General features: G+C 40.3%; 2 protein-coding genes and 1 long non-coding RNA gene across 5 annotated transcripts; 2 read left to right on the forward strand and 1 right to left on the reverse strand.

The window, feature by feature from the left end:
* Positions 1–206: 206 nt before the first annotated feature.
* LOC114298877 (uncharacterized protein At2g29880-like) lies at positions 207–776 on the reverse strand. Its single transcript, XM_028243516.2, has 2 exons — positions 435–776; positions 207–347 (listed from the first exon to the last, which is right to left on the reverse strand). The coding sequence occupies exons 1-2, from the start codon at positions 774–776 to the stop codon at positions 207–209; spliced, it is 483 nt and encodes a 160-aa protein (XP_028099317.2).
* A 7,383-nt stretch (positions 777–8,159) lies between these two features.
* Positions 8,160–25,789, forward strand: LOC145793013 (uncharacterized). 3 transcript variants are annotated; one of them, XR_014333438.1, is made up of 6 exons: positions 8,160–8,592; positions 8,738–8,844; positions 24,724–24,800; positions 24,989–25,136; positions 25,229–25,276; positions 25,516–25,789. It is a non-coding gene; the product is annotated as an uncharacterized LOC145793013 (long non-coding RNA). The 3 variants fall into 3 exon arrangements; XR_014333437.1 differs by having other exon boundaries at positions 24,724–25,136; XR_014333436.1 differs by lacking the exons at positions 8,160–8,592; positions 8,738–8,844 and having other exon boundaries at positions 24,511–25,136.
* Positions 13,771–16,280, forward strand: LOC145793012 (uncharacterized). The gene is made up of 2 exons (XM_082875267.1): positions 13,771–15,399; positions 15,476–16,280. The coding sequence occupies exons 1-2, from the start codon at positions 14,968–14,970 to the stop codon at positions 16,199–16,201; spliced, it is 1,158 nt and encodes a 385-aa protein (XP_082731393.1). The 5' UTR covers positions 13,771–14,967; the 3' UTR covers positions 16,202–16,280.
* Positions 25,790–25,842: the final 53 nt, after the last annotated feature.

Below are 25,842 nucleotides of genomic sequence, written 5' to 3' on the forward strand. Positions count from 1 at the left end.
TCAGCTGCCCCAGCGTTTGCCTCTGCTTGAAGGTAAAACCATTCACGTGCATCACATGAACGTTGCCATGATTGCAGTGCTTCATCCATTTTTGGGTTCTTGCTGGACTGACCCAGGCCACTAGACTTACGCTTACTTCCGGAAGTGCAAGATTCATCTACTATGCCTTTCCCCGACGTATATGCACGAAAGCGTTCATCCATTTCTCACTCGTCATCAGATGTGGGTGCACCATGACGAGAAGAACGGGCAAAAGCGCCAGTGGCAAATGACTTGGCAAATATTTCTAACATGAGATCATAATGTTCAAGGCCTTTGGTTTGGAATTGTTTTGCATTTGGGTGTACCTACAAGTTGTAAACATTAATTAATCATTTCAAAAAAGATTTGTCTATACACATGGTTCTGGTAAATGCATGCGCCAAAATAATTACCTGAACATAATTTTCCCAAACATCATCTGGGGCTGTCACTGTTTGAGTTATTGGATCCCAACCCAAACCCATGTGGTTTTTTAGAGCAACAAACTCTTTGTAGTTCGCCTTCAAAGGCGCGAACTTAACCTTCAATTTTTTCACCCCAAAATTTTTTCCAACTTTTTTAGTCATCTCCTCATTAATTGTTTGCCATTGCGTTTGCCATTGCTTTGGGTAAAAACTCCTATCTTTCTTTGACATGCAAGGACCCTCTTTCTTAATTTCATCCACCAATATTTCTAAAAATATCTTCACATTTTCGAACCCCCGCATCTTAAAGTCGTCATTATCGTTAGTCATTCTAGCCTAATACAAGTGCAACAAATGACCGTTTATAGTTATGTCAACAAATTAAGTTTCAAAAATAGCATTGTGTTTGGCAGTAAGTGAAATTAAGCATATGCATAATAATGGCCATTACGAATATTACGAAAATGTAATATGAGATTATGCGTGCAAAAGTTTACCGGATAAGGACAATCATTTTCAACAGTTGAGGAATTGACTGATGGTTGAGGTGATCTTTTCCTCTTATTGGTTGGTGTATTGAACAATGACCGAGGAGTACGTAGTTGGCCTGGTTTAAAATCAAAATGAAAAGTTCACTTATGAACAATTTTGTGCGCTATAATGCTCATGCATAATACCTGTATTTTACACATCTATTATAAACCCCAGCCACAATAGCAACCAAACATTAGTATTTTAACCTTCTCTACTCATAATCATATAAATCGAGTCATTACTTTTTGTATACCGCTGTACATGTCTATGCAACCACTCGACTTCTTCAAGTTTATATTACCTGCAGAAACATGCTTTTGTAATGAATTCAAGATTATGTTTGGCCACAAAATGCATTGTCATGGCATTTAGTCTTGGATTTCCTAAACCTAGACATCTTGAAAATAACCTATTATTATATTAATTTTTATCAAATGTATAAATGGTGACAAAAGCGATCTTAAGATTGTCATGTGTTTATATCCAACTGAAGCAAAATTTAACTACTCTAATAGTAGACCTTCAGAACTTAGCAATACCATACAAAAAAAGAAAATAGGAAAAATAGAAGAAAAGTTACTCGTGATTAGTTTCAATTGAAACAAGGGAGGATTGAAGAAGTGTCCTTGAGGTTTGTTCATAGTTTTTAGCATAAAAATACATTTAATGGAAATATCTTCTAAGTCAGAGATGTTCTTAGCATGGTTTCATAAATCATATATCATATCAACTAAAAATAAAAGACTTCAATGGATATAATTGTTTGCGTCATATAAAGGCAAGTTGTAATTGTTAGGGAGGATTTTCAACTTTCTAATGCCATAGGTGTGGTTTATACATATTAACCTTTTATCCCGTGAAGAATGTAAAATCATGTCTTGACCTTCAAAGCTCTAACATTGGAGGTCTTTCTCTGTTTCTGAAGGTTTTGAACAAATTTCAATTCATAATTCATCATTTTGTGAACTGTAGAGTTACTTTTCTATTTTACAAGAATAACCAGTGATTAAGATAGTGTAAGGAATCAAAGCAGAAGTTATGTTTAAATTATTTGCCCAAATCGGTAAAGTAAATGCATTAATATTCACAGACAAAAAAAAAAGAAAAAAAGAAAATACAATTACCTATTCAATACCCAACTATACATTAAAAAATTACACAAGAAAAACCATTACAGAATAGCAAAGTGCATTACAGACTACACATCTCAAACCGTGTATGCAATTTTTGATTATGAGATAATTACAACTACCTGTTGAACAAAGACAACAGAAACAATCATGAAGACAATAATATTCTAATGGAGTGTAGATGCTCATTAATGAAAATCAGAGAACAAATTGGCCATATTTCTTCCTTGCGTCTTGCATGGATCGCAAAACCAATAGTTCACTACACCTCTTATTTACCATGATTGTCATCACATTCTCATGTTTGTATAAAAGATGTAATTCGATGCATTCTTAATATCAATCAGAACTTGTAATTGAGCAAAACATAATATCAAGAAGGAAGAATTAGATCAAACCTAACTACTACATTAGATGACCCATTCATCAATATCAATCAAAACTCGTAATTAAACAAAACATAAATATTTTTAAACCTCTGTAAATCAGACTTAAGTGACTCTGGTGTGTGACTCTATGGACTACGATTTCGAAAATTTACCGATTGGGAAATTCACCACAAATTGACAAACCCAAAGGCAAAAGCCATGCGAACTTTGTAAACCAAAATCAGTCAATACATTGTTCAAAACTCACAAACCCAAATGAAATTTACAAAAAAAAAAAAAAAAAAAAGTATTCATTCATTACAAATACCTCTTGCTTGCCTGCTTTTGGTGGCCCTCAGATCCCACCATCCACAACAAAGTTTTGAGCACGGCCTCTCCGTTTTTGCAGCAAAGGATGAAGTTATGCATCTTCTTGTTGGGGTTCAAAGTTGGTTAGTTTGTATTTTATAGAGCCCAAAAGAAAAAAATGATGGACATTGATGTTACAAGTCCCGATTGTGTGAAGATTTAATTCAGTTTGACTAAGACCAAAACTGGGCACGATTTGGGGAAATCTGTGAAGCAGAGAAGGCGTGGCTGTTGAAAGAAGACCCGTACGAGCAGATGCCCCCTATTGCCTCAAGCCTGTGCGACACAAAGATGAAGAAGGTGATAGACAGTGTCGGTGCATCTATGGCGGAAGATTTCTCAAATCGTGAACAGCGTACTGATGGAGGGAAGGCAAGTGGGTCTCTTCAAAGACACTTGGGTGAGTGCAGATCTTGGCCTACAGGTGTGAATCGTCTTCCATGACACAGCCGAGAGAGAGCCGTTGGACTGCCTCTGAAGGATTTTCTTTGTATCAGAGAGATGAGGTCACAAAGGTTCTTTTGAGAGAGAGAAGTTATGACAAAAGATGCGTATATGTTAGGAACCATTTCTTTGAGATGAGTCTTCAGAGAATATTTCATAAATTTGTTTGCCAAACGCGTTTTGGTACTTTTTTCTCTCAAAAATTGTTTCTTAAACACAAACCAAACAAGCTCTTAATTTCTCTTACTCGTGTATAATTGCACAAAAATATTAATATATCCCCACAATTCTGAGATAAATCAGAATACATCATTAATTGGCGTGCTTGAACTAAATAACAAGATGTAAATTGCTCTGTGAATATAATCACAATACTAATTTGTCTAAAATACAATTAGACTTCATAACTTGCTTTCGCAGTACAAAGAAGAAATGACTAGTACCGAATGTGGCCACAACACTTTATCAAATAACATTTCTTTAGCCATGATTAATTTCTTTTTGTTTACTGCAACCCTTAATTCCAATCTCAACATGGAATATAAATATCACTATATAAATACATTTACATCTTATTTGTCTTATCCAGTATTAATGACTACGTCAACAATTACCAAAGCGTCTTTTATCCATGAAATATATTAACTCGTGTAATATTTCATTATGGAGTTATCGGTCACCACACCAATTTCAATCATTATTCGAAAGAATAGTTAGAATTCTTCTTATATCAAAACACATAAGTTCACATTTTTATTAACACTTTGATAAAAAAAAATTGACATCTATATATAATACACCACATACCAAATCGATATATCAAATATATCAATTAATGACATCATTTAAGAAAAATGATGCTATTAATTGTCAACTCTACAACATATGTAGACATGGACAAGATTAACAAGTCAATCATAATCATAATTTCCCATTAATCTCTCTCCCCCACATTTTTGATAATACATAAATTAGCACAAACAACATGATTCATTCCAGACAAGTGTCACTGTCACAATAATAACTCATTTTTTATAAATTCATGCATTATTTATTCAAAAATATTTGTAACAAAAGAAAATTAAATTTTCTCTTCAAATTCAAGAGATAAACTCCCACATGAGAACATATTAACTCTTTCTTTTATGGTTAATGTTCAGTGCAACAAATATCGATATAACCCAGACATAATAAAATATTCACTAAAACATGTAAAACAACTCTACTTCACAAGTTTCATAATAAATAATGACAACTTATGTCAAAGTTATTTTTAAAAAAAAACCTTTCAACTTGATTATTAATAAAATAATAATCAATACAAAAGATTCCTCAAACTTATTTCCAATTAAATGGAACACCACTATTAAATTATCATATTTAAAATTATCTGGTGTTAAAGATTGGTTGATATTGCAAGAGTACTACTACCATAATCAATATTACATATATAATACTCCAAAAGAAATCCGTTGGTAGTAGCACCACCACAATTTAATTAAAAGTTCACAAACTTTTAAATAAACTCTAATTAAATCCCATATATAGCACTAAAACTAAATTAGTCAAAAAATAACACATATCACACAATATTTAAAAATAAAATAAAATATGACAACATGATGTCATAAAATTCATTCCAAATTAATATGAGCGTAAATAACATTAATAAACCATGCATTTGGTTTTAAATTCAAAAATCAAAAACCAAACGTTCAAAACCATATTTCAAAACTTGAATGTACAGTAAAATAATCTGTTCCTCTTGTTGAAACCTCAACACCATGATTAAATTTTCCATTGACTTGTGCTATATGATTGATCAAAAAATGTCAGCAACATATGATGAAACAAAGAAGAGGTGTATATCATCACTGTGGGGGCAACTGACTTCAATTTATTATTATTATTAATTAAAAGCATTGCACAAAACAAAATGTCGTGAACCAATACGATTCAAAAACTAGCGACATAAAATACTATAACGGTTATGCTACGTAGCTCGAAATTGGCCCGAAATCAAAACAACGTTGTTTCATTGTTTTGATTTTTTTTTTATTATTATTTTTTAATAACTGGCAGAAGAAGAAAAATCAAAAAAGAAGAAGAAGAAGAAAGAAGAGAAGAGGAGAGTAGCAGAGAGAGAGAGAGAGAGAGAATCATCATCATCAACCAAAAATCAAATCCACCCAACACATCTTCATCAACACAGCAGAGAGAGAGAGAATCATCATCATCAACCAAACACATCATCATCATCATCACATCTGAAATGCTGAAATGGCATATTTAGAAACTACCACATCTCCTGCAATGGTATAGTTTCTAAACCCACCATAGAGATCAAAAAAAAAAAATGTAAAAATCTGGAAAAAAAAACTTCAACACATCATTCTCATACACAAATCAGAGGCGGAGATCAGAGATCGGAGGCCGGGCTATGACAATCGGAGGCAGAGGCAGAGGTAGAGGCGGCAATCGATCCTCTCTCTCTCTATTCCCTCTTTCCCTCCCTTTTTTTTTCTCTCTCTCTCTCTCTCTTCCTCTTCTTCTCTCTTCTCTCTGCTCTCTCTATTTCAGATAAGGAGGGGAAAAAAAATTGCCCAAAACGACGTCGTTTTGGACAGTCGAGCCATTCGGGACAGAGAGATTCGAGCTACAAAGGATTATCTATACTATAATCTCATTCAAGAGATTTACACAGCAATTTCTATGTTGAACCCCACTTCAAAATGGCATCAAGAGTTCAAATGCACCGCTAGGCCGCAGTAACAAAAAAAAGAGTCAACTGCCATGAATTTGGAAAGGCCACCAATAAGCTTTTGGATAAAAGATGTTAAACTTTTCCACCATATTCAAAAAAGAAAGGCCCGTAATGCTGTTTTTCCTGTTATTTCTGAAACGGCATCACCTGCATTTGCAAATCGATTAACCCAACCAGGAAGTTTAGGCACACCAAGCCTTTCACAGAACTTGTCACCGAAGTGGTTGTAGTTTTTTTTTTTTTTTTTTTGATAACAAGTTAAGAGTGCATCTGAAGATTTTATTCTGCATAATTAGATGGAATGTGATATGATAGCAGGTTTATAAAGATGAGGAATGGTCATCCTCGCAGGCCGCAATCAACGTCGTCAGCACTCACTTGGTTCTTCTGGTAACTCTCCTCTAGACCCAGATCAGATTCTCCAAGAACTCAAAACGGTACGAATCTGAAATGCGAAACGTACAAGCGAAACATATAGTTTCAACGAGTTACGCGAAATGGAGTATCTCCACGTGGCGATTTCAGAGCCTAAGAGACTGGACCCTTTGGTTCCTGTAGACACGAAGTCGTGCCAGGACGACGGCATTTCACCGGACAGAACAGTTGTGAAGAAACATTGGTTTGTGATGGATCACATACCACACAGAATCTTAATGATGGAAGGAACTAATCATAATAATAATAAATAGATCAAAAGGAAAACCAATGACCAATCAAACAAATCTATCATATTGTATTCAGCAATACTAGGTATCATGAAAAATCTTTCATGAAAATGGTCATGAAAGATTTGTGACCTTTGGATTACACTTACAATAAAGCACCACATAATAATCAAGGTAATCTAAGGGTCACAAATTTTTCATGACCCTTTTCATGACAAAACTTTCATGATCTCTAACATTTCTCTATTGTATTCTATAAATAAAATAGAAACAGTTCGAACTAGTCATAACCCATTAGTAAAACCACAAATTCAAAAAATGATCCCATTAACAATATGTTGCAATCAATCATACAAAGTCAAATCATACTATTCATTCATAAACAAATAACATCTAAATTATCAAAATGAAGATGAACGAAAACCATATTTGAATCAATTATATTTCCCAAAAACCATAAATAGGATCGAATCTGTCTTAAGATTGTTAGAAAAATAGTACTAAACTATATGAAAAATATAATTTAAAAATATGTAAATGGTTTTTTTTGGCAAAACCAAAATTGAAATAAATTGACATAAAACGTAACAAAACTTACAACACATAAATCGATAAAACCTGATCGAGTCAAGTGTGTGACACTCTTTCCTTAAGACAGATTCGTTCTCCCACCAGTGTTTAGGATTCAATAGACGTCTATCTCTCAGGATACAACGATCAATGTCTTGTACTAGCAACACTACTATTGCAAGCCTAGCGAACTTTGCTATGCATATACTCTCTTTAAAGGAAAATTAGATTCAGAAAATATGAAGAATAGATACAAAGTGAAGAGGAAAATAGCAATTCTCTATCTCAAATTGAAGTGAGAGGAAAAGAATTTATAGATTCCTCCATGACTCTTTATAAAGGTTGTGACCCTTCAAAAGAACACACCCTTCCATGTCACATAACCATTGGAATAAATTGTAATTCAAATTTTCCAACAATTTATACATTAATTATCTTTGTATTTTTGTATGTGTGAATTTATGGATGTAGCATTACTGTAGTGGGTTGTCACACCCACAACATTCACTACTAATTTTATTCGGTAATATTACATATATCAATTAATGTACATATTAGTGTTATGACATTATTATTGACCTCACCTATTATACAAATGATAAATATTTAAAATTTCTAAAATTATGTCACATCATCATATTAATTAATATATTAATTGATACATATAACATTATTCAATTCTATTTGTATAGAAATAATTTAAAATGAATCATTAGACACGGGATGGATCACTAAACACTTATAACACTACTAGAAATATTACTTTTTGCGTTTATTTTTTTGCGACGGATGGTTTAGTGGTCGCAAAAAATAACTTTTTACATTAAAAAAAAAAGAAGACCCGCGTTGTTAAAAAACCATCTCCCCTTTTTCACTTACTTCCCAAATCTCTCTGTATGAACTCTCTCTCTCTCAAAATCTCTCTCGCTCGACTCTCTTTTGACTCTCCACCCTCTCTCGCTCGAATCTGACTGGCCACAGTCGAAGCTCTTCATATGCATCGCCATTCTCACACTCTTCGGAGCTTCCAAAGCAAATTAATCAACCACAACACATTGTAGCGATCTTCTTCTTCTTCATCTCTCTCTCTTTCTTCAATCGCCGGAGCTTCCACGGCTGCTTATTCCGCTGTCGGATCAGTCTTCGTCGCCTTCAAATCCGTCGAAATTTCTGCTCATTCTAGCAATTTGAAACTCTCTAATTTCCGACATTGCTCTCCGATTTCAAGCCGAGTCGGATCTATTTAGCTCTGACATAGCCTTAACTCGCATTGCGGATCCCGAAGCTCCTTTGCTTCGTCTGGTAATCATCACTCTATGTTCTGTTTAATGATATCACTAAATGAATTGAATCGAATCAGTTAATTTAATCTATCACCCCTGCTTCTCTCTCTATCTGACTTAGGAAATCTAGGTTTTCAATTTACTCTCTCTCTCTCTCTCTGTAGGTATTCGTTCTCTTTGTTTTGGCAAATCCTCTGATCACTGGTCGAAGCTCTCCTTTGGATCACAAGCTTCGAAGTTTGCAAAAAATGTGAGGGATTCACAGCTTCAGGTGCGTCTCTTTCGTTCTTTTTCTTTACATTATTTAGCTTTCTTGTGATATTATTGTGTTTGGTTGCCGAGAAAATGTTGGTAAACGATCTCTTCTTCACATCCACTGAAGCCAAGTATTTTTCGTGAGGTTCAAATTTTAATTTTCTCGCATTTTATAAAACACAGGACAGCCAGTATGTGATAATAATATGAGAAGGTTTAGAATATATTGGCTTTCTGAGTCTACTTGTTAAAGTCGATGTTTTGGAAGAGTTTTGGATGATGTGGTTTGCTGCACTGAGGTTTGCAAATGTGAATCTGACCAAGTTTGTGCACAAATATTAAAGCATAATTTATCCAAATATTAATCTGTTCTTGTTCTTGATGTGCACAAATATTAAGCAGCTGACTTTCATTCATGAAATCATTGACTACAAATTCAATGTTAGTTTCATCTGAGCAGAATCGAATCAATCTTCATCACAAAACTAAAGCTACCGCCAGCCTATGTTAGATGAACTTTCTTATTTTTTTCACATTGTATCCATGGTCATTGGATATGATAACATGGCTTACCACGTCACAAAACATTCACTTTGGTACATGATTAGTGCTGGTGATCAATAATAATGTTACAATCACCATATTTCCTTATCATCTTTTGTCTTTTTTATATTCAAAACTGCATTGATAGCAAAGCATGAGTGGTGAAATCTATTAAATTAATACAGTATTAACAGATACATATTGTGGTAAGAAAAAATAGTTATCATATTAGCAATCAGGTGAAGACACTGCCATGCCATGTGATTTCTGCAAAATCATCCTCAATCTGTTCTTTCATGTTTCAAGAAATACAACTTCTATGGCCAAGGCAACTCAAGATCTCTTCAGCCCTGATTCCTGGAAAGCTGTACCACCTATGTCAAATTCTTTAGATCTCTTGAGCTTGAAGAATGTATATATGTAATCACATTCCTCAAATTCTTTAGATCACACCGATCACATTACCATCTTGAATTTCCTGACCAGTGTTGCAAAATGTATTTGCCTTCATGAAAGATATAATAGTAGTTATCGCAACTGTAGCCTGTCTCTGCCTTGCCTGATCTTGAATTTCCTATGCCTCCTTCGCTTTCCCTTTTGATTCAAGACAGTTATTCGAATCTCTTTGATTTGTCCTCCTGGCATGGCATAAAATATCCATATGGATCGATCAACAATTGGATTTTAATTCAAAAATCATTATGTGTTGTGTTGGGGCAGTCTTTCTATATATACCCAGCAGTGTTGTCTCAGTGGCATAATCAGTAGTGCTTGTGAAGCGAGTGCAAAGAAGAAAATTGAAATAATTTTTTCAGAAGAGAACCGAGTGCTAAAAGTTAGACATAAAACTATGTTATGCAAATTTTTTTGTATATTACTTTTTATATCATACTATTTGTTGCAATGACACAAATTCTTTGGATTATGGACTTTGAGCTTCTGAATATTCTTTGAAACTTTAGAACATGGACTTCTGGCATGGAAAAACTGATTTCAGTGTTCTAGGTATTACCATTATTCTAGTATCAATTTTTTTAATCCCCACACTGCTTGTCAATTGTATCCTTTCATTTGTGTGGTGTCTTTTTATGCTGCGAAGTTGATGAGCAGCATAAAGATATGTAGATTAGCTGAAATTTTCCCAGCCCAATCCTCTCAATTAGACTTTTGAGGCAATTATTCGTATGATGTAACCTACTAATACAGTTACTGCTTCCTTTTTGTTTATCAAAAAAAAAAAAATATAGCCTTTTACTTCTTTTTGACCCTTTGTTGGCAAATTGAGTACTTATAAACGCTGAATGTTATGAGAAAGGTCATAAAGTTGACTAGGTTGGGTGATCTTCCATTCTTAAGTCTCCAACTTTGCTCTGTTAGACCAGAGATGATGATGATGATGAATTCAGAGGAGATATAATGAGTCCCTCCTCAAGAAATCTTTTGCTCCCCAAAAAAACCACCTCACCATGCTCTTCCCCTGAAAAATAGAAAAATAAGAAAATGGGTGTGACAAACAAAATTCCAAAAACTATACCATATATATAGCAGCTAAATTTCCAGCGTTACCTGAAGTGGGTAGTGTTTGGAAGGTGGGAAGTCAAGCTCTCCCTGCGAGAAGGTAAAGAGAAAGGTGGTAGTGGTAAGAAGAGAAAACAACAGTGACTTGTAACATGACATTGTGTGATTTCTAGGCTTCTAAGCTCTGTTTCTCTTCAATGGGTTGTACTGAGCTGAACAACTTAACTCTTTAGCACACAGAGAGAGAGAGAGAGAAATGTGAGGTTGGTTTTTTTTTTTTTAAAGATTGATAACAGTTGTGAGGTTGGGTTTAACTGTTGGAGAAAAGGTATGGTGTTAGTGGTACAATTATTGACCCAACCCCATGATTAGGGGATGAAAGTTCAAATTCTAAGTTTCAAAATGTTAATAATTTCTATTACTATAAATATCTCTTAAGTTTCTAAAAGATAATCATGCTTTCAAGTTTCAACATCTGTTTTTGTGTTTGATTTGTTTAAGCAGTTTCAACTTGGTTCACCCAAACCAGTGGGTCGGTTGATTTGTTTAAGCAGTTTCAACTTGGTGGTTTTGTCTATTAGGCTGTGTTTTTTCCACAGTTTCCCTCACATTTTCCTTTCCATTTCCAAACCATTACCCTCAATTCCATGACCCAAACACAGCCTTACTATCATTTTATCTACGCAAGCAGAGATATCATTTTCTAGAACTTTGAATTGCGTAGGCAGCTTGGGCGACATTTTGCACACCCCCTTTTTTCGGGTAGAACATATTCAAGCTAATGCCTATAGTGTGTGTTTTCTATTGTATATGATACTTGGTGTCACTGAGATTGGAATTTAATGTTGTTACTATCTTGCTTTTCTGTTTCTTGCTCTGTCTTAGGAAGTTGAAATTCTAGTCATGTTTAGGGTCTTGAATGGAGTACATTAGGCTTTGTTTGGATTTTGTACTAGGCTTACATCAATGTTTTTATTACTTCATGAAAGTATTTGATCAGCTAAATTTTATTTGTTTGAATAGTATGGTTGACATTTGTTACTTTATTTGGAGAATTACTTTTCAGGTTGATCTTGCTTCTAAGAATGTTATGACAGTATTTTATATGAAAATGACAGTATTTCCATATCATTGTCTATGTAATGTAGAACCAAAACAAGGAAGAAATTGGGGATCTCAATCCTTGACAAATATTCTCAATAAGTAATTTTCATCAAAGTCTAGTTTAAACCATTTCATAAAAGCCATATATATATATATTGTACGGGGAGGAAATAATTCTCCTCGTATAATCCTGTTGACCAAGTCCACGCTCCTCCGTACGACGTCGCTTTGTCACCTGAAAACACAAACGTGAGCTAGCCGGCGGGTGTGTGCCGGAAACCTCTCCGATGCCTAAGTCAGAAAACTTGACAAGTAGACAAAGCTCTAAGTTCTCAGAAAGATTGTATTCAATTACCTCCTCCAAGGTGTTGCTTGTGAGCTTTTATAAGTTTCATATGGCACAATCCTAGTAGGACTCGCATTTCTCCATGCAGAGTCCTCCTAGGATTCAATCTCCTAAGGATAATGCTTATCCTTTTACACCCTCCCCCACTGCTTAAACCAAGTGGGATGGTTTCCTCCACGGCCGAACTTCCATGTAACCGAAGTAAACTGGCTATACCGAGCCACAGAGGGCCGAACCGTCCGTAGCTCGGTCTTCTCCTCTAATTCCTTACTTCGGCTGTCCCTGTTCAACCTTGGCGAGCTCAAACTTCCAAGTAGCAAGGTCTGACCGACCTAACCATAGTACGTCACGACCGGACTAATTCCAAAACCGGCCTTCCCAGAACATACTGCGGCCGGACTAACTCTGAGACCGGCCTAATTCCGAGTTGCCTACGGACCGGAGTAGCTTTACTTCTCCTTGGACCAAAGCATCTATCTCTTCATGAGCCGGAGTAACCTCACCTCCTTGGGCCGAAGTAACTTTGTCTCCCCAAGACCGGAGTAACCTTGCCCCCTAGGCCGAAGTATCCATTACGGCCTTTTTACTTAATCCTTCGTGTTTTGGGCCTTAAAGCCCAACTCGAAGCTCGGCCCAATTTTTCCCAAAAATTACCCTCTCAATTGCCCCTTAATTCCATCTGCGCAACATGATCGGGATTACCAGTCTACTGGCCGAGCTAGAGTTTATTAAGCTTTTTCAGCCGAGCCAAAAACCCTTTAGCCTCTCCAGCCGAGCTAACTTTACCTCGGGCTTCTCTTCGTCCGGTCAAAAACGTCTCTTCAATCACGACTGTAACGCTTCCCTTTCCATAGACACGTGGCAGGATCTGATAAGCCGTGGCCAACTGTTACGCCGCCCTGCAGAAATTTCGTACTGTTCCCGCCTCTTTTTGCCGCCTTTTTCTCTCCCTTCTTTCACAAAACAACCCTTCATCTCGTATCATTCACTCACACCTTGCTATTCATCTTCTCTCTGTGTTCTTGAACCTTCGAGTTTTCAAAATTTTGAGCTTGCTGCGTCCGTGTCACTATTTGCTGCTACTGCCTCCATCTTTAGCTCCTCTTTCAATCTGGTAAGTGAATCCACTTTCTTCCTCTCTTTTTGCTTATGTTGCTTTTACCCTCGTTTTGTGCAACTGTATATCTTGTTTTCGTATGCTTTTTGCAAATATTTTCTCCATGTATCTGCTCTGCTTTTGTACTTTCTATGAAGAAACCAGTAGAACTTGTATGTGTATGAACTATTTTGTAGGAAGATAGTCTTAGATCCAAAATCACCTAGCAACCGGACTAGAAAACTGTTAGTGTTATGTATGTAGACAGATTCAGAACATAACCGAACTAGAACTTGTAGAAACATCAGTAGTTTCTTCTGACCCACTCTAGCCAATGATAAGTTTGCCGTTACCGAACTAGGTACTTCGGTCTCCAACCGAGCTAAGACCTTGGGGCCAAGCCGGCTTTCTTAGTTCTGAAACCGAACTCAGAAAGCTGCCCCTAGGCGTTAGACCGGTATAAAACTGCTCAAAACCGAACTAAGAAACCTTCTGATTTGTAGACGGGGTAGAACCAGCCCTTTAAGCCGAAGTAGGATTTGTATATCTTGCTTATAATTTGTAGCGCGGTCCAACGATCTGTGCTTAACCCCCTTGCTTTCTACTTTGCAGACTTAGGTTGCCCAGGCACTCCTACGTGTGCTCAACCGAGCTACTGAGCCAAATTTTTGTACCGAAATAATTTATTCGTAATTTATACAACAAATGGGTAAGTATAGATATTTAGTCGAAACCCCTGGTGGCATGGCCGATTTCAGGCAGGACTACCAGATTCCTGATGATGTCCAACTGGAGTTGGCCAAGAAAGATGCTACTCCCTGGGACAATGAAGGCTCCGTCCCCTTTACCCTTCAGTCAATAATTGAAACCGGACTACGGTTTCCTGTCCAACCGCTCATCTGCGAATTTCTTAGACAGACTAGGTTATGTCCTACCCAACTGTCCACCAATACATACCGTATTATAATGGGAATAGACGCATTAAACCACCAAACCGGACTAAATCTCGGTCTAGCCGAAATATTCCATCAGTATTCCATCGGCTCAAAGAATGCTGGGTGGGTCTACTACCTCAGAATTCGCCGCCGCCGAGAGAAGATAATTAAGCACACTCCGGACAAAGATCTTAACGATGATGATTTCCTTTGGGTCTCTGGGAATTTTGAGGATTTTCAAGCTCAAATTCCTGGCCGACCTATAAATTGGAAAATGGGAGAACCTGGTAATTTTGCTTCGGTCTTCTGTCTTGTTTGTTATCTCGGTTGTTTAGTTTATTAGCCGGACTAACACTTCCCTTTACTGCAGATTTCGCCCATCTCCGTTCCCTGTACAGTTATCCCAACCTTGGGGTTCTGCGAGCCGCACTACGGGTTAAAGAAAGAAGTTGGTCAAAACTTCTAAATTTTCAGCCGACCTACCGGTATAGCGGTCGCCGCAAAGCAAAGGTAACTGATTTTCTTCTCGAGGAAGCACCGGAGCCGGACCCAACTCTGCCCGAGATAAGACTTGTCCCTCTAACAGCAGAAGAAGAGATGGCGAAAAGGAGCAGAGTTAGGGCCCTTCTTACCGAAACGGCTAGGCCCGAAGTAACGCCTCCCAGTCAATCGCAGCCTGCCGTTGTCGCCCTCCCTTCCCAACAGCCATCCTCTTCCCGCCGGACCAAACGTCCCCGGACTGCCGAACCCGAACGAGTTTTGGTTGATGAAGAACCTGTCATTCAGCCGAGCTTACCACCAAGCCCTCGACCGGAGTCTTCCGACCGGACCATCAGTTGCTGGGCACCGAAGCTATCTTTCAACGACCGAGACATTCTGGAAACAGACTCGGTTGTTGCTGAGAAGGACCACCTGTTGGCCATCAATTTGGCCAAGAGTGTGTGTCTGCCTAAAGATATGGAACATCACCACAAACAGTTAACCACCGAGCTGAAGTCCATCCGGTCAGCCACGAAATCAATGATTCTGGTAAGTAACTTCGGTCGTATTTCTGTTTTTCTACTTTTCTTTTTCTTCGGCTAAATTGAAGTTGTTGCTTTGTCAGGCTATCCAGAAAAATCAAATCACCCATAGGAAGGTGCTGGAGCTGAGGAAAGTGACAAGGCAAGCTGCGGCAGAGGCAGAGGCGAAATCGGCCGAACTAGAGGAGGCCAGAAAGGAAATGGCCGAACTCCGAGGTGAGGTCGGTCGTCTGACCGGAATGGTTAGTTCGGCCGAGGCCGAAAAGCAAAAGACTGCCATTGTGCTGAAGGACAAGTACTTGCGCGAGTTGCTAAAACTTGAAAGAAAGAAGGATGCCGAAATAAAAGAGAAGGTGAAGGAAGCCGACAAACAAGGCTTCAAGAGGGCAGAGGATGCTTATGCCCAACAATGCAATGCGGCCAAGGATCTGTTCTTTAAGTGCGGCTGGAGGGGAGCCGTTGAGAAGCTCGGTCATGATCCTCAGACCGAGGTTTTCAACCCTCCAGCCTACTTTATACCGAACTCCCTGATGGATTATGCCACGGCCATGCAACAGCAGTTCCTTGAGGGCTCAGATGATGAAGATTCTGATGAAGACTCTGCCCCTGAGGATGCTTCGGTTGTGAATGCAGATCAGGTAGTTCGGTCGGAGCCCGTGGTGGAAGATCTAACTCTTGATCAACCAATTGAAGCCGTGGCTCCAGCCGAACCCGTTCTTCCTTCTGAAAGTGTTGTAGCGCCCGAAACCGGTCTTCGGGTTGACGCCGATGCTGCCTTTGACGCCGAAATAGATGAACTCTTCTCTTAATTTTGTAATCTTTTCTTTGTAACCGAACTAAGCAGCCTTGTAATGACTTCTTTTTTGAATGAAAATTTGACTTCTCTTATTCCGGTTATTGTGTGTATGCTTGTATTTGTAATGTCTTCTATTACTCCATGTGTTATTTCGGTTTTTGGTTGGTTAAACTATACTTACCAGCCAACCACTCTTTAGCCGACATAATTATTTCGGCTGAAGAGTAACAAGAGTTGGTTTATTCCAGCCAACCACTCTTCAGCCATACACTTACTTCGGCTGAAGAGTAACAAGAGTTGGTTTATTCCAGCCAACCACTCTTCAGCCACACACTTATTTCGGCTGAAGAGTAACAAGAGTTGGTTTATTCCAGCCAACCACTCTTCAGCCATACACTTACTTCGGCTGAAGAGTAACAAGAGTTGGTTTATTCCAGCCAACCACCCTTCAGCCATACACTTACTTCGGCTGAAGAGTAACAAGAGTTGGTTTATTCCAGCCAACCACCCTTCAGCCATACACTTACTTCGGCTGAAGAGTAACAAGAGTTGGTTTATTCCAGCCAACCACCCTTCAGCCATACACTTACTTCGGCTGAAGAGTAAGAGTTGGTTTATTCCAGCCAACCACTCTTCAGCCATACACTTACTTCGGCTGAAGAGTAAGAGTTGGTTTATTCCAGCCAACCACTCTTCAGCCTTACACTTACTTCGGCTGAAGAGTAACAAGAGTTGGTTTATTCCAGCCAACCACCCTTCAGCCATACACTTACTTCGGCTGAAGAGTAACAAGAGTTGGTTTATTCCAGCCAACCACCCTTCAGCCATACACTTACTTCGGCTGAAGAGTAAGAGTTGGTTTATTCCAGCCAACCACTCTTCAGCCATACACTTACTTCGGCTGAAGAGTAAGAGTTGGTTTATTCCAGCCAACCACTCTTCAGCCTTACACTTACTTCGGCTGAAGAGTAACAAGAGTTGGTTTATTCCAGCCAACCACTCTTCAGCCTTGTACTTACTTCGGCTGAAGAGTAACAAGAGTTGGTTTATTCCAGCCAACCACTCTTCAGCCTTACACTTACTTCGGCTGAAGAGTAACAAGGGTTGGTTTATTCCAGCCAACAATTGAAGTTAGTTTTTCCAGCTAACTTTGAGGGTTTGGTTATTCCGACCGAATGTCCTGCAGCCTGGATCCTTATCCTGGGCTTAGGGAGGGTGTTGGTTTAATCCAGCCAACCTCTAAGTTTGTTTTTCTGGCTAACGTAGAATGGAATGCTTGCAATATACTCAAGTCTAGCTAATTTTTACAAAGAGTAATCTGTGCTAAAAAGAATCTTATTTTATTGAAGGAAGAGAAAATTACATAATGTTTGAAGGATAAAAGCTAAAAGTAAAATATCTTGAGATTGGCCGTATTCCATGGCCTAGGGATTGCCTTGCCATCCTTGTCTTCTAGGTGGTATGCCCCTTTGCCGGCTAACCCAACCACCTTATAAGGACCTTCCCAATTTGGGCCTAACTTGCCGTCTCCTGGGACCAAGGTGTTTCCCATTACTTTGCGTAATACCCAATCGCCAATTTTGAATTGTCGTGGATGAACCTTTTTGCTGTATTTTTTGATTAATTCTCGTTGGTATGCGGCGATGTGGACCAACGCTCTTTCTCTTCTTTCTTCTGCAAGGTTGAGTTCTAAGGCTATGGCTTCTTCATTTAAGTCTGGATCAAAATTTTCGCTTCGAATTGTGGGGAGGCCAACTTCTAGTGGGATCACCGCTTCCATTCCATATGCTAAGGAGAATGGTGTTTCTCCTGTTGATCGTCGAGGTGTGGTGCGGTAGGCCCATAAAACATGAGGAAGTTCATCTGCCCACTTGCCTTTTGCCTTCTCTAGCCTTTTCTTAAGTCCATCCAAGACGACTTTATTTGATGCTTCTGCTTGCCCATTTGCTTGGGGATATGCTGGTGTGGAATTGTAGAACTCTATCTTGTACTCTTCACAAAAGCTTCTAAAGATCCTGCCGTCGAACTGGGTTCCATTGTCTGAGATCAGTGCTTTTGGTATGCCAAACCGAGTGATAATATTCTGCCAAACAAACTTCTTCACATCCTTCTCTTTGATTGACGCCAATGCTTCTGCTTCCACCCACTTTGTGAAGTAGTCTGTTGCGGCGAGAAAGAATTTTCTACCTCCGGGTGCTGTTGGAAGTGGTCCTACTATGTCTAAGCCCCACATTGCGAAAGGCCATGGGCTAGTTAAAGGTAGGAGTTCTCTTGCTGGTTGATGTATTTGGTGCGCGAATTTCTGGCATTTTTCACACTTCTTCACATATTTTTCTGAGTCTGCTTGCATATAGGGCCACCAATATCCTTGTGAAATAGCCCTGTAGGCGAGCGACCTTCCCCCTTGATGACTTCCACATACCCCTTCGTGTATTTCAAACAGGAATGCTTCTACTTTGCTGGGATGAACGCACTTGAGGTAAGGCCCAGAGAACGACTTTTTATATAATGCCAAAGATGGAGATAGCCAAAACCGCTGTGACTTCGCCCTTATTTTGTTGGCTTCTTTTTTCTCTTCTGGTAGGATGCCGTCTTTTAGGAACCGGATGATGGGATCCATCCAAGAGGGCCCTAATTCTGCGCAATACACTTCTTCTGCTTCGGGGTCTTCTATGCTTGGTTTTGGTAGGAAGTCGACGAGTAATGGATGAGGGATTGATGTATCTGCCATTGAGGCAAGGCCTGCTAGCTCGTCCGCTCGGCTGTTTTCCTCCCTGCCAATTTGTTCTATTCTTACCACATCAAACTTCTTGATCTCTGTTCTGACTAACTCTTGGTACTTGGCCATTCTGTCGTCCTTTGCTTCGTATTCGCCCGAAACTTGGTTTACCACCAGCAGAGAGTCACTATATACCATTAGTTCGGCTGCTTTCATGAAGTGTGCTGATTTGAGTCCTGCGATAAGCGCCTCATACTCTGCTTCATTGTTGGATGCTGGGAAGCCAAGGTTGATTGCTTGCTCTATAACCAGGCCGTCTGGAGAGATGAGGACTATGCCAAGCCCTGCACCATGTCGGTTGGATGCTCCATCCACAAAGAGCTTCCACATCTCTCCAACAAATAGTTTCCAGCATGTGGAAGGGTCAGACGATGCCGTGGGGTCAAGGATGGTGTTTTCTTCAAAGTCCATATTGGCTGTCTGCCCTTCGCCCTCTGTTTGAACTGCTGGTGAGCCTTTGTTTGGCTCCTCCTTGTCGTCCTTAATGTGGTCTGCCTTTGTGCTTGATGGACTACTTTCCACTAGGGGTTGCGCTATTCCGGCGTCAACTTCCGTCTCTAGTTCGGTCGATGGACTACCTTTTACTAGGGGTTGCGTTATTCCGGCGTCAACTCCCGTCCCTAGTTCGGTTGAGTTAGTCAGGTCGACTGGACAGATATGATGACTTCCAGGAGTGAATTCCGCGACGAAGTCCGCCAAAGATTGGGCTTTTATTGCTGTCTTTGGTTGGAACTTGATGTCGAATTGTCCCAACTCTACTGCCCATTTCAAAATTCGCCCACTGAAGTTCGCCCTTTCAAACAGAGCTTTTAGTGGAAAGGCTGTGAGAACGACTATGGTGTGGGCGTGAAAGTAATGTGCCAACTTTCTGGATGCCATCATTAATGCTAATGCTAGTTTCTCTAAGGGCAAGTACCTTGTTTCGGCTCCCAACAATGTCTTGCTTACATAAAAGATGGGCAGGTGTTGTATTCCTTCTGAACGAACCAACACTGCGCTAACTGCGTGCTGAGAAACTGCCAGGTATAAAAAGAGTTCTTCACCAGGAACTGGAGTTACAAGTAGTGGTGGGGAAGACATGTACTCCTTCAAGCTTTCCAGAGCTCGGTCGCATTCTTCATCCCACTCAAACTTGGTTTTTAAAGCTTGGAAGAATGGTCGTAGTCTGTCTGACGACCTGCTTATGAACCGGTTTAGCGCAGCCGCCATACCAGTGAGATGCTGCACTTCTTTGACTGAGTTTGGTCTCTCCAACTCCTGGATTGCTTTGATCTGAGAGGGGTCTGCTTCTATACCTCGGTTGGTCACCAGGAAGCCCAAGAATTTGCCAGATCCAACTCCGAATGCGCATTTGGATGCGTTGAGGCGCAACTTGTGTTTCTTCAGGATCTGGAACATCTCGCCTAGGTCTTTCAGATGGTCATTCTCATCCTTGCTTTTGACCACCATGTCGTCGATGTACGCCTCCATTGTTCTGCCTAACAATGGTTCAAACATCTTGGTGACCATCCTTTGGAATGTCGCCCCTGCGTTCTTTAGGCCAAAGGGCATGACCTTGTAGCAATATAACCCCCTTGGTGTTGTGAAGGAAGTGACCTCCTGGTCTGGTTCATGCATGGCGATCTGGTGGTAGCCTCTGTATGCATCCAAAAAGCTAAGTCGGTTATGTCCTGCTGTTAAGTCCACCAGTTGATCTATCCTTGGTAGAGGGAAGCTATCTTTTGGGCACGCTTTGTTGACTGTTTTGTAGTCGACGCAGACACGCCATTTACCATTCTTTTTTGGCACTACGACGGTGTTGGAGATCCATTTTGGGTAGTGCACCTCTCTTATCGCTCCTGCCTCCAGCAGGTTGCCTACCTCTTCTGCCACTATTTCGGCGTGGTGGAGTGCCGATCTGCGCGTGCGTTGAATGACTGGTCTGGCTGATGGGTGGACATTGAGTTGGTGACTGATGAAGTTTGGATCAATGCCTGGCATGTCGTAAGGTGTCCAGGCAAACACTTCGATATTAGAAGTCAAGAATTCCATGACCTCTAGTCTCTCAGCGCTGGACAAAGATGAGCCAAGCAAGAAGAACTTATCCGGGTTCTTCTCATCTATTTTTACCTCCACCAAGTCTTCCACCGCTTTCTGATTAGCTTCTTTGCCGACGTCAGCGAATAGTTCATTACTCTCTGGTTCTTCCACCGAATGAACGTATCCTTTGGCAGCTCGGCTTCCATTTGCTGTGGCGAAGCACTGTTTTGACATGATCTGATCGCCATAGACTTCTTCAATTATACCGGCGTCACTGGGGAACCGCATTACCTGATGGTAAGACGACGCCACCGAACGCATGGCATGCAGCCATGTTCTGCCCAGGATGATGTTGTAGGTGGAGGGGACCTTCAATACCCAGAACTCCACCTGTTTTGATACACTTCCAGCTCTGACTGGAAGGATTATTTTGCCGACAGGCCACTCTGGCATGGAGTTGAATCCAATCAGGGGAGAAACTGCAGGTGCCAAGTCTTTGTCTTGCAACTTTAGTTGTTTGAATGTGTCGTAATACATGATCTCACATGAACTACCCTGGTCAATCAGAATCCGCTTGACGTCAAAATCCTTGACTCGGAGAGTGACAACCAGGGCATCATTATGGGGGCAGTAAATTCGTTCCAAGTCCTTATCCGAAAAGGACATGACGTTTGTTGCCTCTGTCCTCCCCTTCTTGATGGCGGGTTGGGAACTTAATACTTCCCTAAAGTGTTCAGCCTTCTTGATTGAACCTCTAAGCTCGCATACGCGCTCGGGTTCAAAAACTCCATGAATTACATTGATAATGCCTTGTGGTGGTGCGTCGTTTGGCATTCTGTTGGGTTGGTCATGATCTTGGGGGGCCGGTTGCGCTCCTCCTTCAATGTATTCGTCCAAGTGGCCTGCTGCCACCAATTCTTCTAAATGCTGTCTTAGGGGCGTGCAATTCTCAGTTCGGTGCCCCTTTTCTTTGTGGAAGGTGCACCGTGATCTGTCGTCGTAATTCTTCTGAGCTTCTCCAAGCTTGGCTGGCCACTTGACAAAAGGCTCATCCTTGATTTCGCTCAGAATCCGATATATTGGTTTTTTGAACACCGTGGTTATGGCAGTGCGAATTCTTAGCCATCTTTTGTCTGGGTCTTCTCCGTTATCTTGTCTGCCACGTCCATTTTTGTTACTTCGGTCCACCGTATTAACCTTTGCTGAGGTTTTCTTTTCTGGTACCGTGGCCGCACTTGTTTTGGCTTTGGAACGTGCGCCATCTTCTTCTACCCTGATGTGCTGATGCACTCTCTCCATCAGGGCTTCCATGGTGAGGGGTGGCGTCATGGTAATTGAATCCCTTAGTCGGTTCCCTACTGGTAGGCCTCTCTTATATTGCGCAATGGCCAGATTGGTGGGGCAGTCTCCAATCTGGTTGAATGTTTCCCAGTAGCGACTGTTGTATGATCTGAGGGTTTCTTTCTCACCCATGTCGATGGAGAGTAACTGGTCTATCTCCACCGGTGTTTTAGTATTTGTCCGAAACCTTGTTACGAACGCTTCTGCCAATTGGGCCCAGGAGGCTATGCTACCTTCTGGGAGCTTTTCGAACCAAGTCAAGCCCAGGTCGCCCAGACTTGATGGGAAAAGTATGCACATTAAGGCCTCGTTTCGCCTGTACACGGCCATGACTTGGCGAAAGTGGCTCAAGTGTGAATACGGGTCCGTCTTCCCTTCATATGTATTGAACTTCGGCTGAAGGAAGCCTGATGGTAGGGGAGCGTTTTCGATCGCTGGGACAAACGGCGAAGTCTGTAGTCTTGCCAATGCTTTGTCCGCTGGTTCGTAGGCCGGTCGCGGTATTGGCATTCCAACCTCGACGCTTCCGTGCGTTCGAGGAGCCAACCGTTGTAGGGCCGAAATTCGGTGTGGATCCCTTGCCCTGGCATCCTCCTTGCATCGTGCTTTTTCTTCTAGCACGGTTCGTAAGTCGGATGACCTGGGTAGCTCGGTTTGTCTGGATCTGGTTTGGTGTGAATGTGAAGGCCAATACGTACTTCCTTCAGTATATGATCTTTCGGATCTCGTCCTCTCAGACCTGGAGTGACGAGTTCTTGAAGATAAGGAGTGAGTGTCGCCTGTCCTGAGGCTTCTGCTCTCTCCTTGGGAGGGCGTAGTATTCCTACTACGATTCTCTGAGTGGCGAGGGGGCGTTTTATGCTTGCGCCCCTCTCCTGTCGCCACATCTTTGGTCTTTATCTGGCGTTTTAAAGTCTCCATGTCCGCCGCCATTCTTCGAATTAGTTCATCTTGTTCCTTTACGCGATCTTCCAGGGCTTGAGGATCAATCCTCCTCCTTTGCCTGTCGGGACTTTGAGAGTGACGAGGGCTGCCATTCCGCCTTCCCCTGCCACTCCTCCTGGAATTATGTTGTTGGGGCTCCAAGTCCGCCATGGGGGGGACGGCAGGTAATCCTTCACGCCTTGCGCCCCCTTCTGGAGTTAGTCCGTCGACGGCGGACTGCGGCAAGTCTTCAATGTGTGCCATTGAATGAGAAAAGGAGAAGCTTAGTCAAGAGGTTTTTGTTCTTGTCTGTTCTTCCCACAGACGGCGCCAATTGTACGGGGAGGAAATAATTCTCCTCGTATAATCCTGTTGACCAAGTCCACGCTCCTCCGTACGACGTCGCTTTGTCACCTGAAAACACAAACGTGAGCTAGCCGGCGGGTGTGTGCCGGAAACCTCTCCGATGCCTAAGTCAGAAAACTTGACAAGTAGACAAAGCTCTAAGTTCTCAGAAAGATTGTATTCAATTACCTCCTCCAAGGTGTTGCTTGTGAGCTTTTATAAGTTTCATATGGCACAATCCTAGTAGGACTCGCATTTCTCCATGCAGAGTCCTCCTAGGATTCAATCTCCTAAGGATAATGCTTATCCTTTTACACCCTCCCCCACTGCTTAAACCAAGTGGGATGGTTTCCTCCACGGCCGAACTTCCATGTAACCGAAGTAAACTGGCTATACCGAGCCACAGAGGGCCGAACCGTCCGTAGCTCGGTCTTCTCCTCTAATTCCTTACTTCGGCTGTCCCTGTTCAACCTTGGCGAGCTCAAACTTCCAAGTAGCAAGGTCTGACCGACCTAACCATAGTACGTCACGACCGGACTAATTCCAAAACCGGCCTTCCCAGAACATACTGCGGCCGGACTAACTCTGAGACCGGCCTAATTCCGAGTTGCCTACGGACCGGAGTAGCTTTACTTCTCCTTGGACCAAAGCATCTATCTCTTCATGAGCCGGAGTAACCTCACCTCCTTGGGCCGAAGTAACTTTGTCTCCCCAAGACCGGAGTAACCTTGCCCCCTAGGCCGAAGTATCCATTACGGCCTTTTTACTTAATCCTTCGTGTTTTGGGCCTTAAAGCCCAACTCGAAGCTCGGCCCAATTTTTCCCAAAAATTACCCTCTCATATATATATGCATAAGCACTATCTAGTTTAAACCATTTCATAAAAGCCATATATATATATATATTATGGATGCTTGCATTACTAGAAGGTTTGAGTATTATAATCATAGCATCTGATGAAAGGAGTGGTTTTAAAGTATTTTGGATCTATAAGATCAATGGTTGCATTTTTTATTATTATCTGAAATGTCCAAATTTGTTGTTCATTTATTAAGGTATGCATAATTATGCTACTTACAATTGTCTCCTCCTCTAGTAGCTATATTTAATTTTCTTTGAGTTTGTAGATCACTGCAACTGGTGAAAAAATTGGGCTAAATCATTTCAATCCTATCAGACCTCTGGGTTGTGGAGATACAGGCAGGTAATGAATTTGACACTTTTATAGCTTGCAATTGGCATTATATGGTGACATTCCTGCTGTTAGTCTAAACTTTGATACATTATTTTTACTGTAGTAGCTCATAACCTTTCCTGAAGTGGCATTTAAAATTTTGTTTTTTAAATCCCAGATAGTGAGATTTACTCTTTTTTTTTGAATTTATGTAATAGTAAGAGAAGCCCTTCATTTATTGATGAGATCACACAGCGTGTGACACAAGACGTTGAGTCTAGGTTCACTACGATGATCAAGAACCTAACGGCACGCGTTTTGTTCTTAGAGTCATAGGGTATGGCTGGGAGTATGAGCTTGAGAGAGGTGCAATACTTACAAATTGACGAATTTTACGTTTTATCAATTTGCATATATACATATGGAAATTATTAACACATTATACTAACATATTGTAGGTGTCAGATGCATCTAGTGGGCAGCAAGCTTCAAAAGAAAATGAATAGGTATGCCACTCTACTAACATATTTATCTTGCTTTTCTGTTTCTTGCTGTCTTAGGAAGTTGAAATTCTAGTCATGTTTAGGGTCTTGAAGTTTTGTACAAAGCATCAACTCATTTTGTGAATTTTGTGAATTTTGTTTCCCTCAATGTTTTGAGAAAAACAATTTTGTGCATGCATGAACTAAACTTTTTCTATGGAGCTGATTTTTTGTTACTAATATATTGATGTATATTTTTGCAGGTAGTGTTGAGGGAGTAGTTGATATGATTGAGTGGGTGATATTGAGAGTTAAATTCAGTTTTTTTTTTTTAGTACTTGAATCTATTAGTATTTTGTATAAATACTTTTAAGAATGGTTGATGGATATTTGTTTTGTGTGTATCGAAGTTTATATTTTGTATGCACATTTTTTTTTTTTTTTTTTTTTGAAGAAAGATAATTTTGTTGAGGAAAGTGATGGAAAATAATACATGTGTATTAGAATTTTTGCAAATATCACTTTATATTTATTGTATATACTACTTGAATATATATATATATATATATATGAGAATATAGGTTGCTAAA

The sequence above is a fragment of the Camellia sinensis genome, chromosome 6 (assembly GCF_055761805.1).
Source record: "Camellia sinensis isolate YWXY chromosome 6, ASM5576180v1, whole genome shotgun sequence".
Taxonomy (NCBI): domain Eukaryota; kingdom Viridiplantae; phylum Streptophyta; class Magnoliopsida; order Ericales; family Theaceae; genus Camellia; species Camellia sinensis.

Bases quoted from the DNA above. Each gene is read 5' to 3' on its own strand.
- LOC114298877 (XM_028243516.2), bottom strand. From the start codon at position 776: ATGACTAACGATAATGACGACTTTAAGATGCGGGGGTTCGAAAATGTG. The intron at 348-434 runs GTAATTATTTTG...TACAACTTGTAG, and splicing joins TTTGGGAAAATTATGTTCAG to GTACACCCAAATGCAAAACA.
- LOC145793012 (XM_082875267.1), top strand. From the start codon at position 14,968: ATGGCGAAAAGGAGCAGAGTTAGGGCCCTTCTTACCGAAACGGCTAGG. The intron at 15,400-15,475 runs GTAAGTAACTTC...TTGCTTTGTCAG, and splicing joins CCACGAAATCAATGATTCTG to GCTATCCAGAAAAATCAAAT.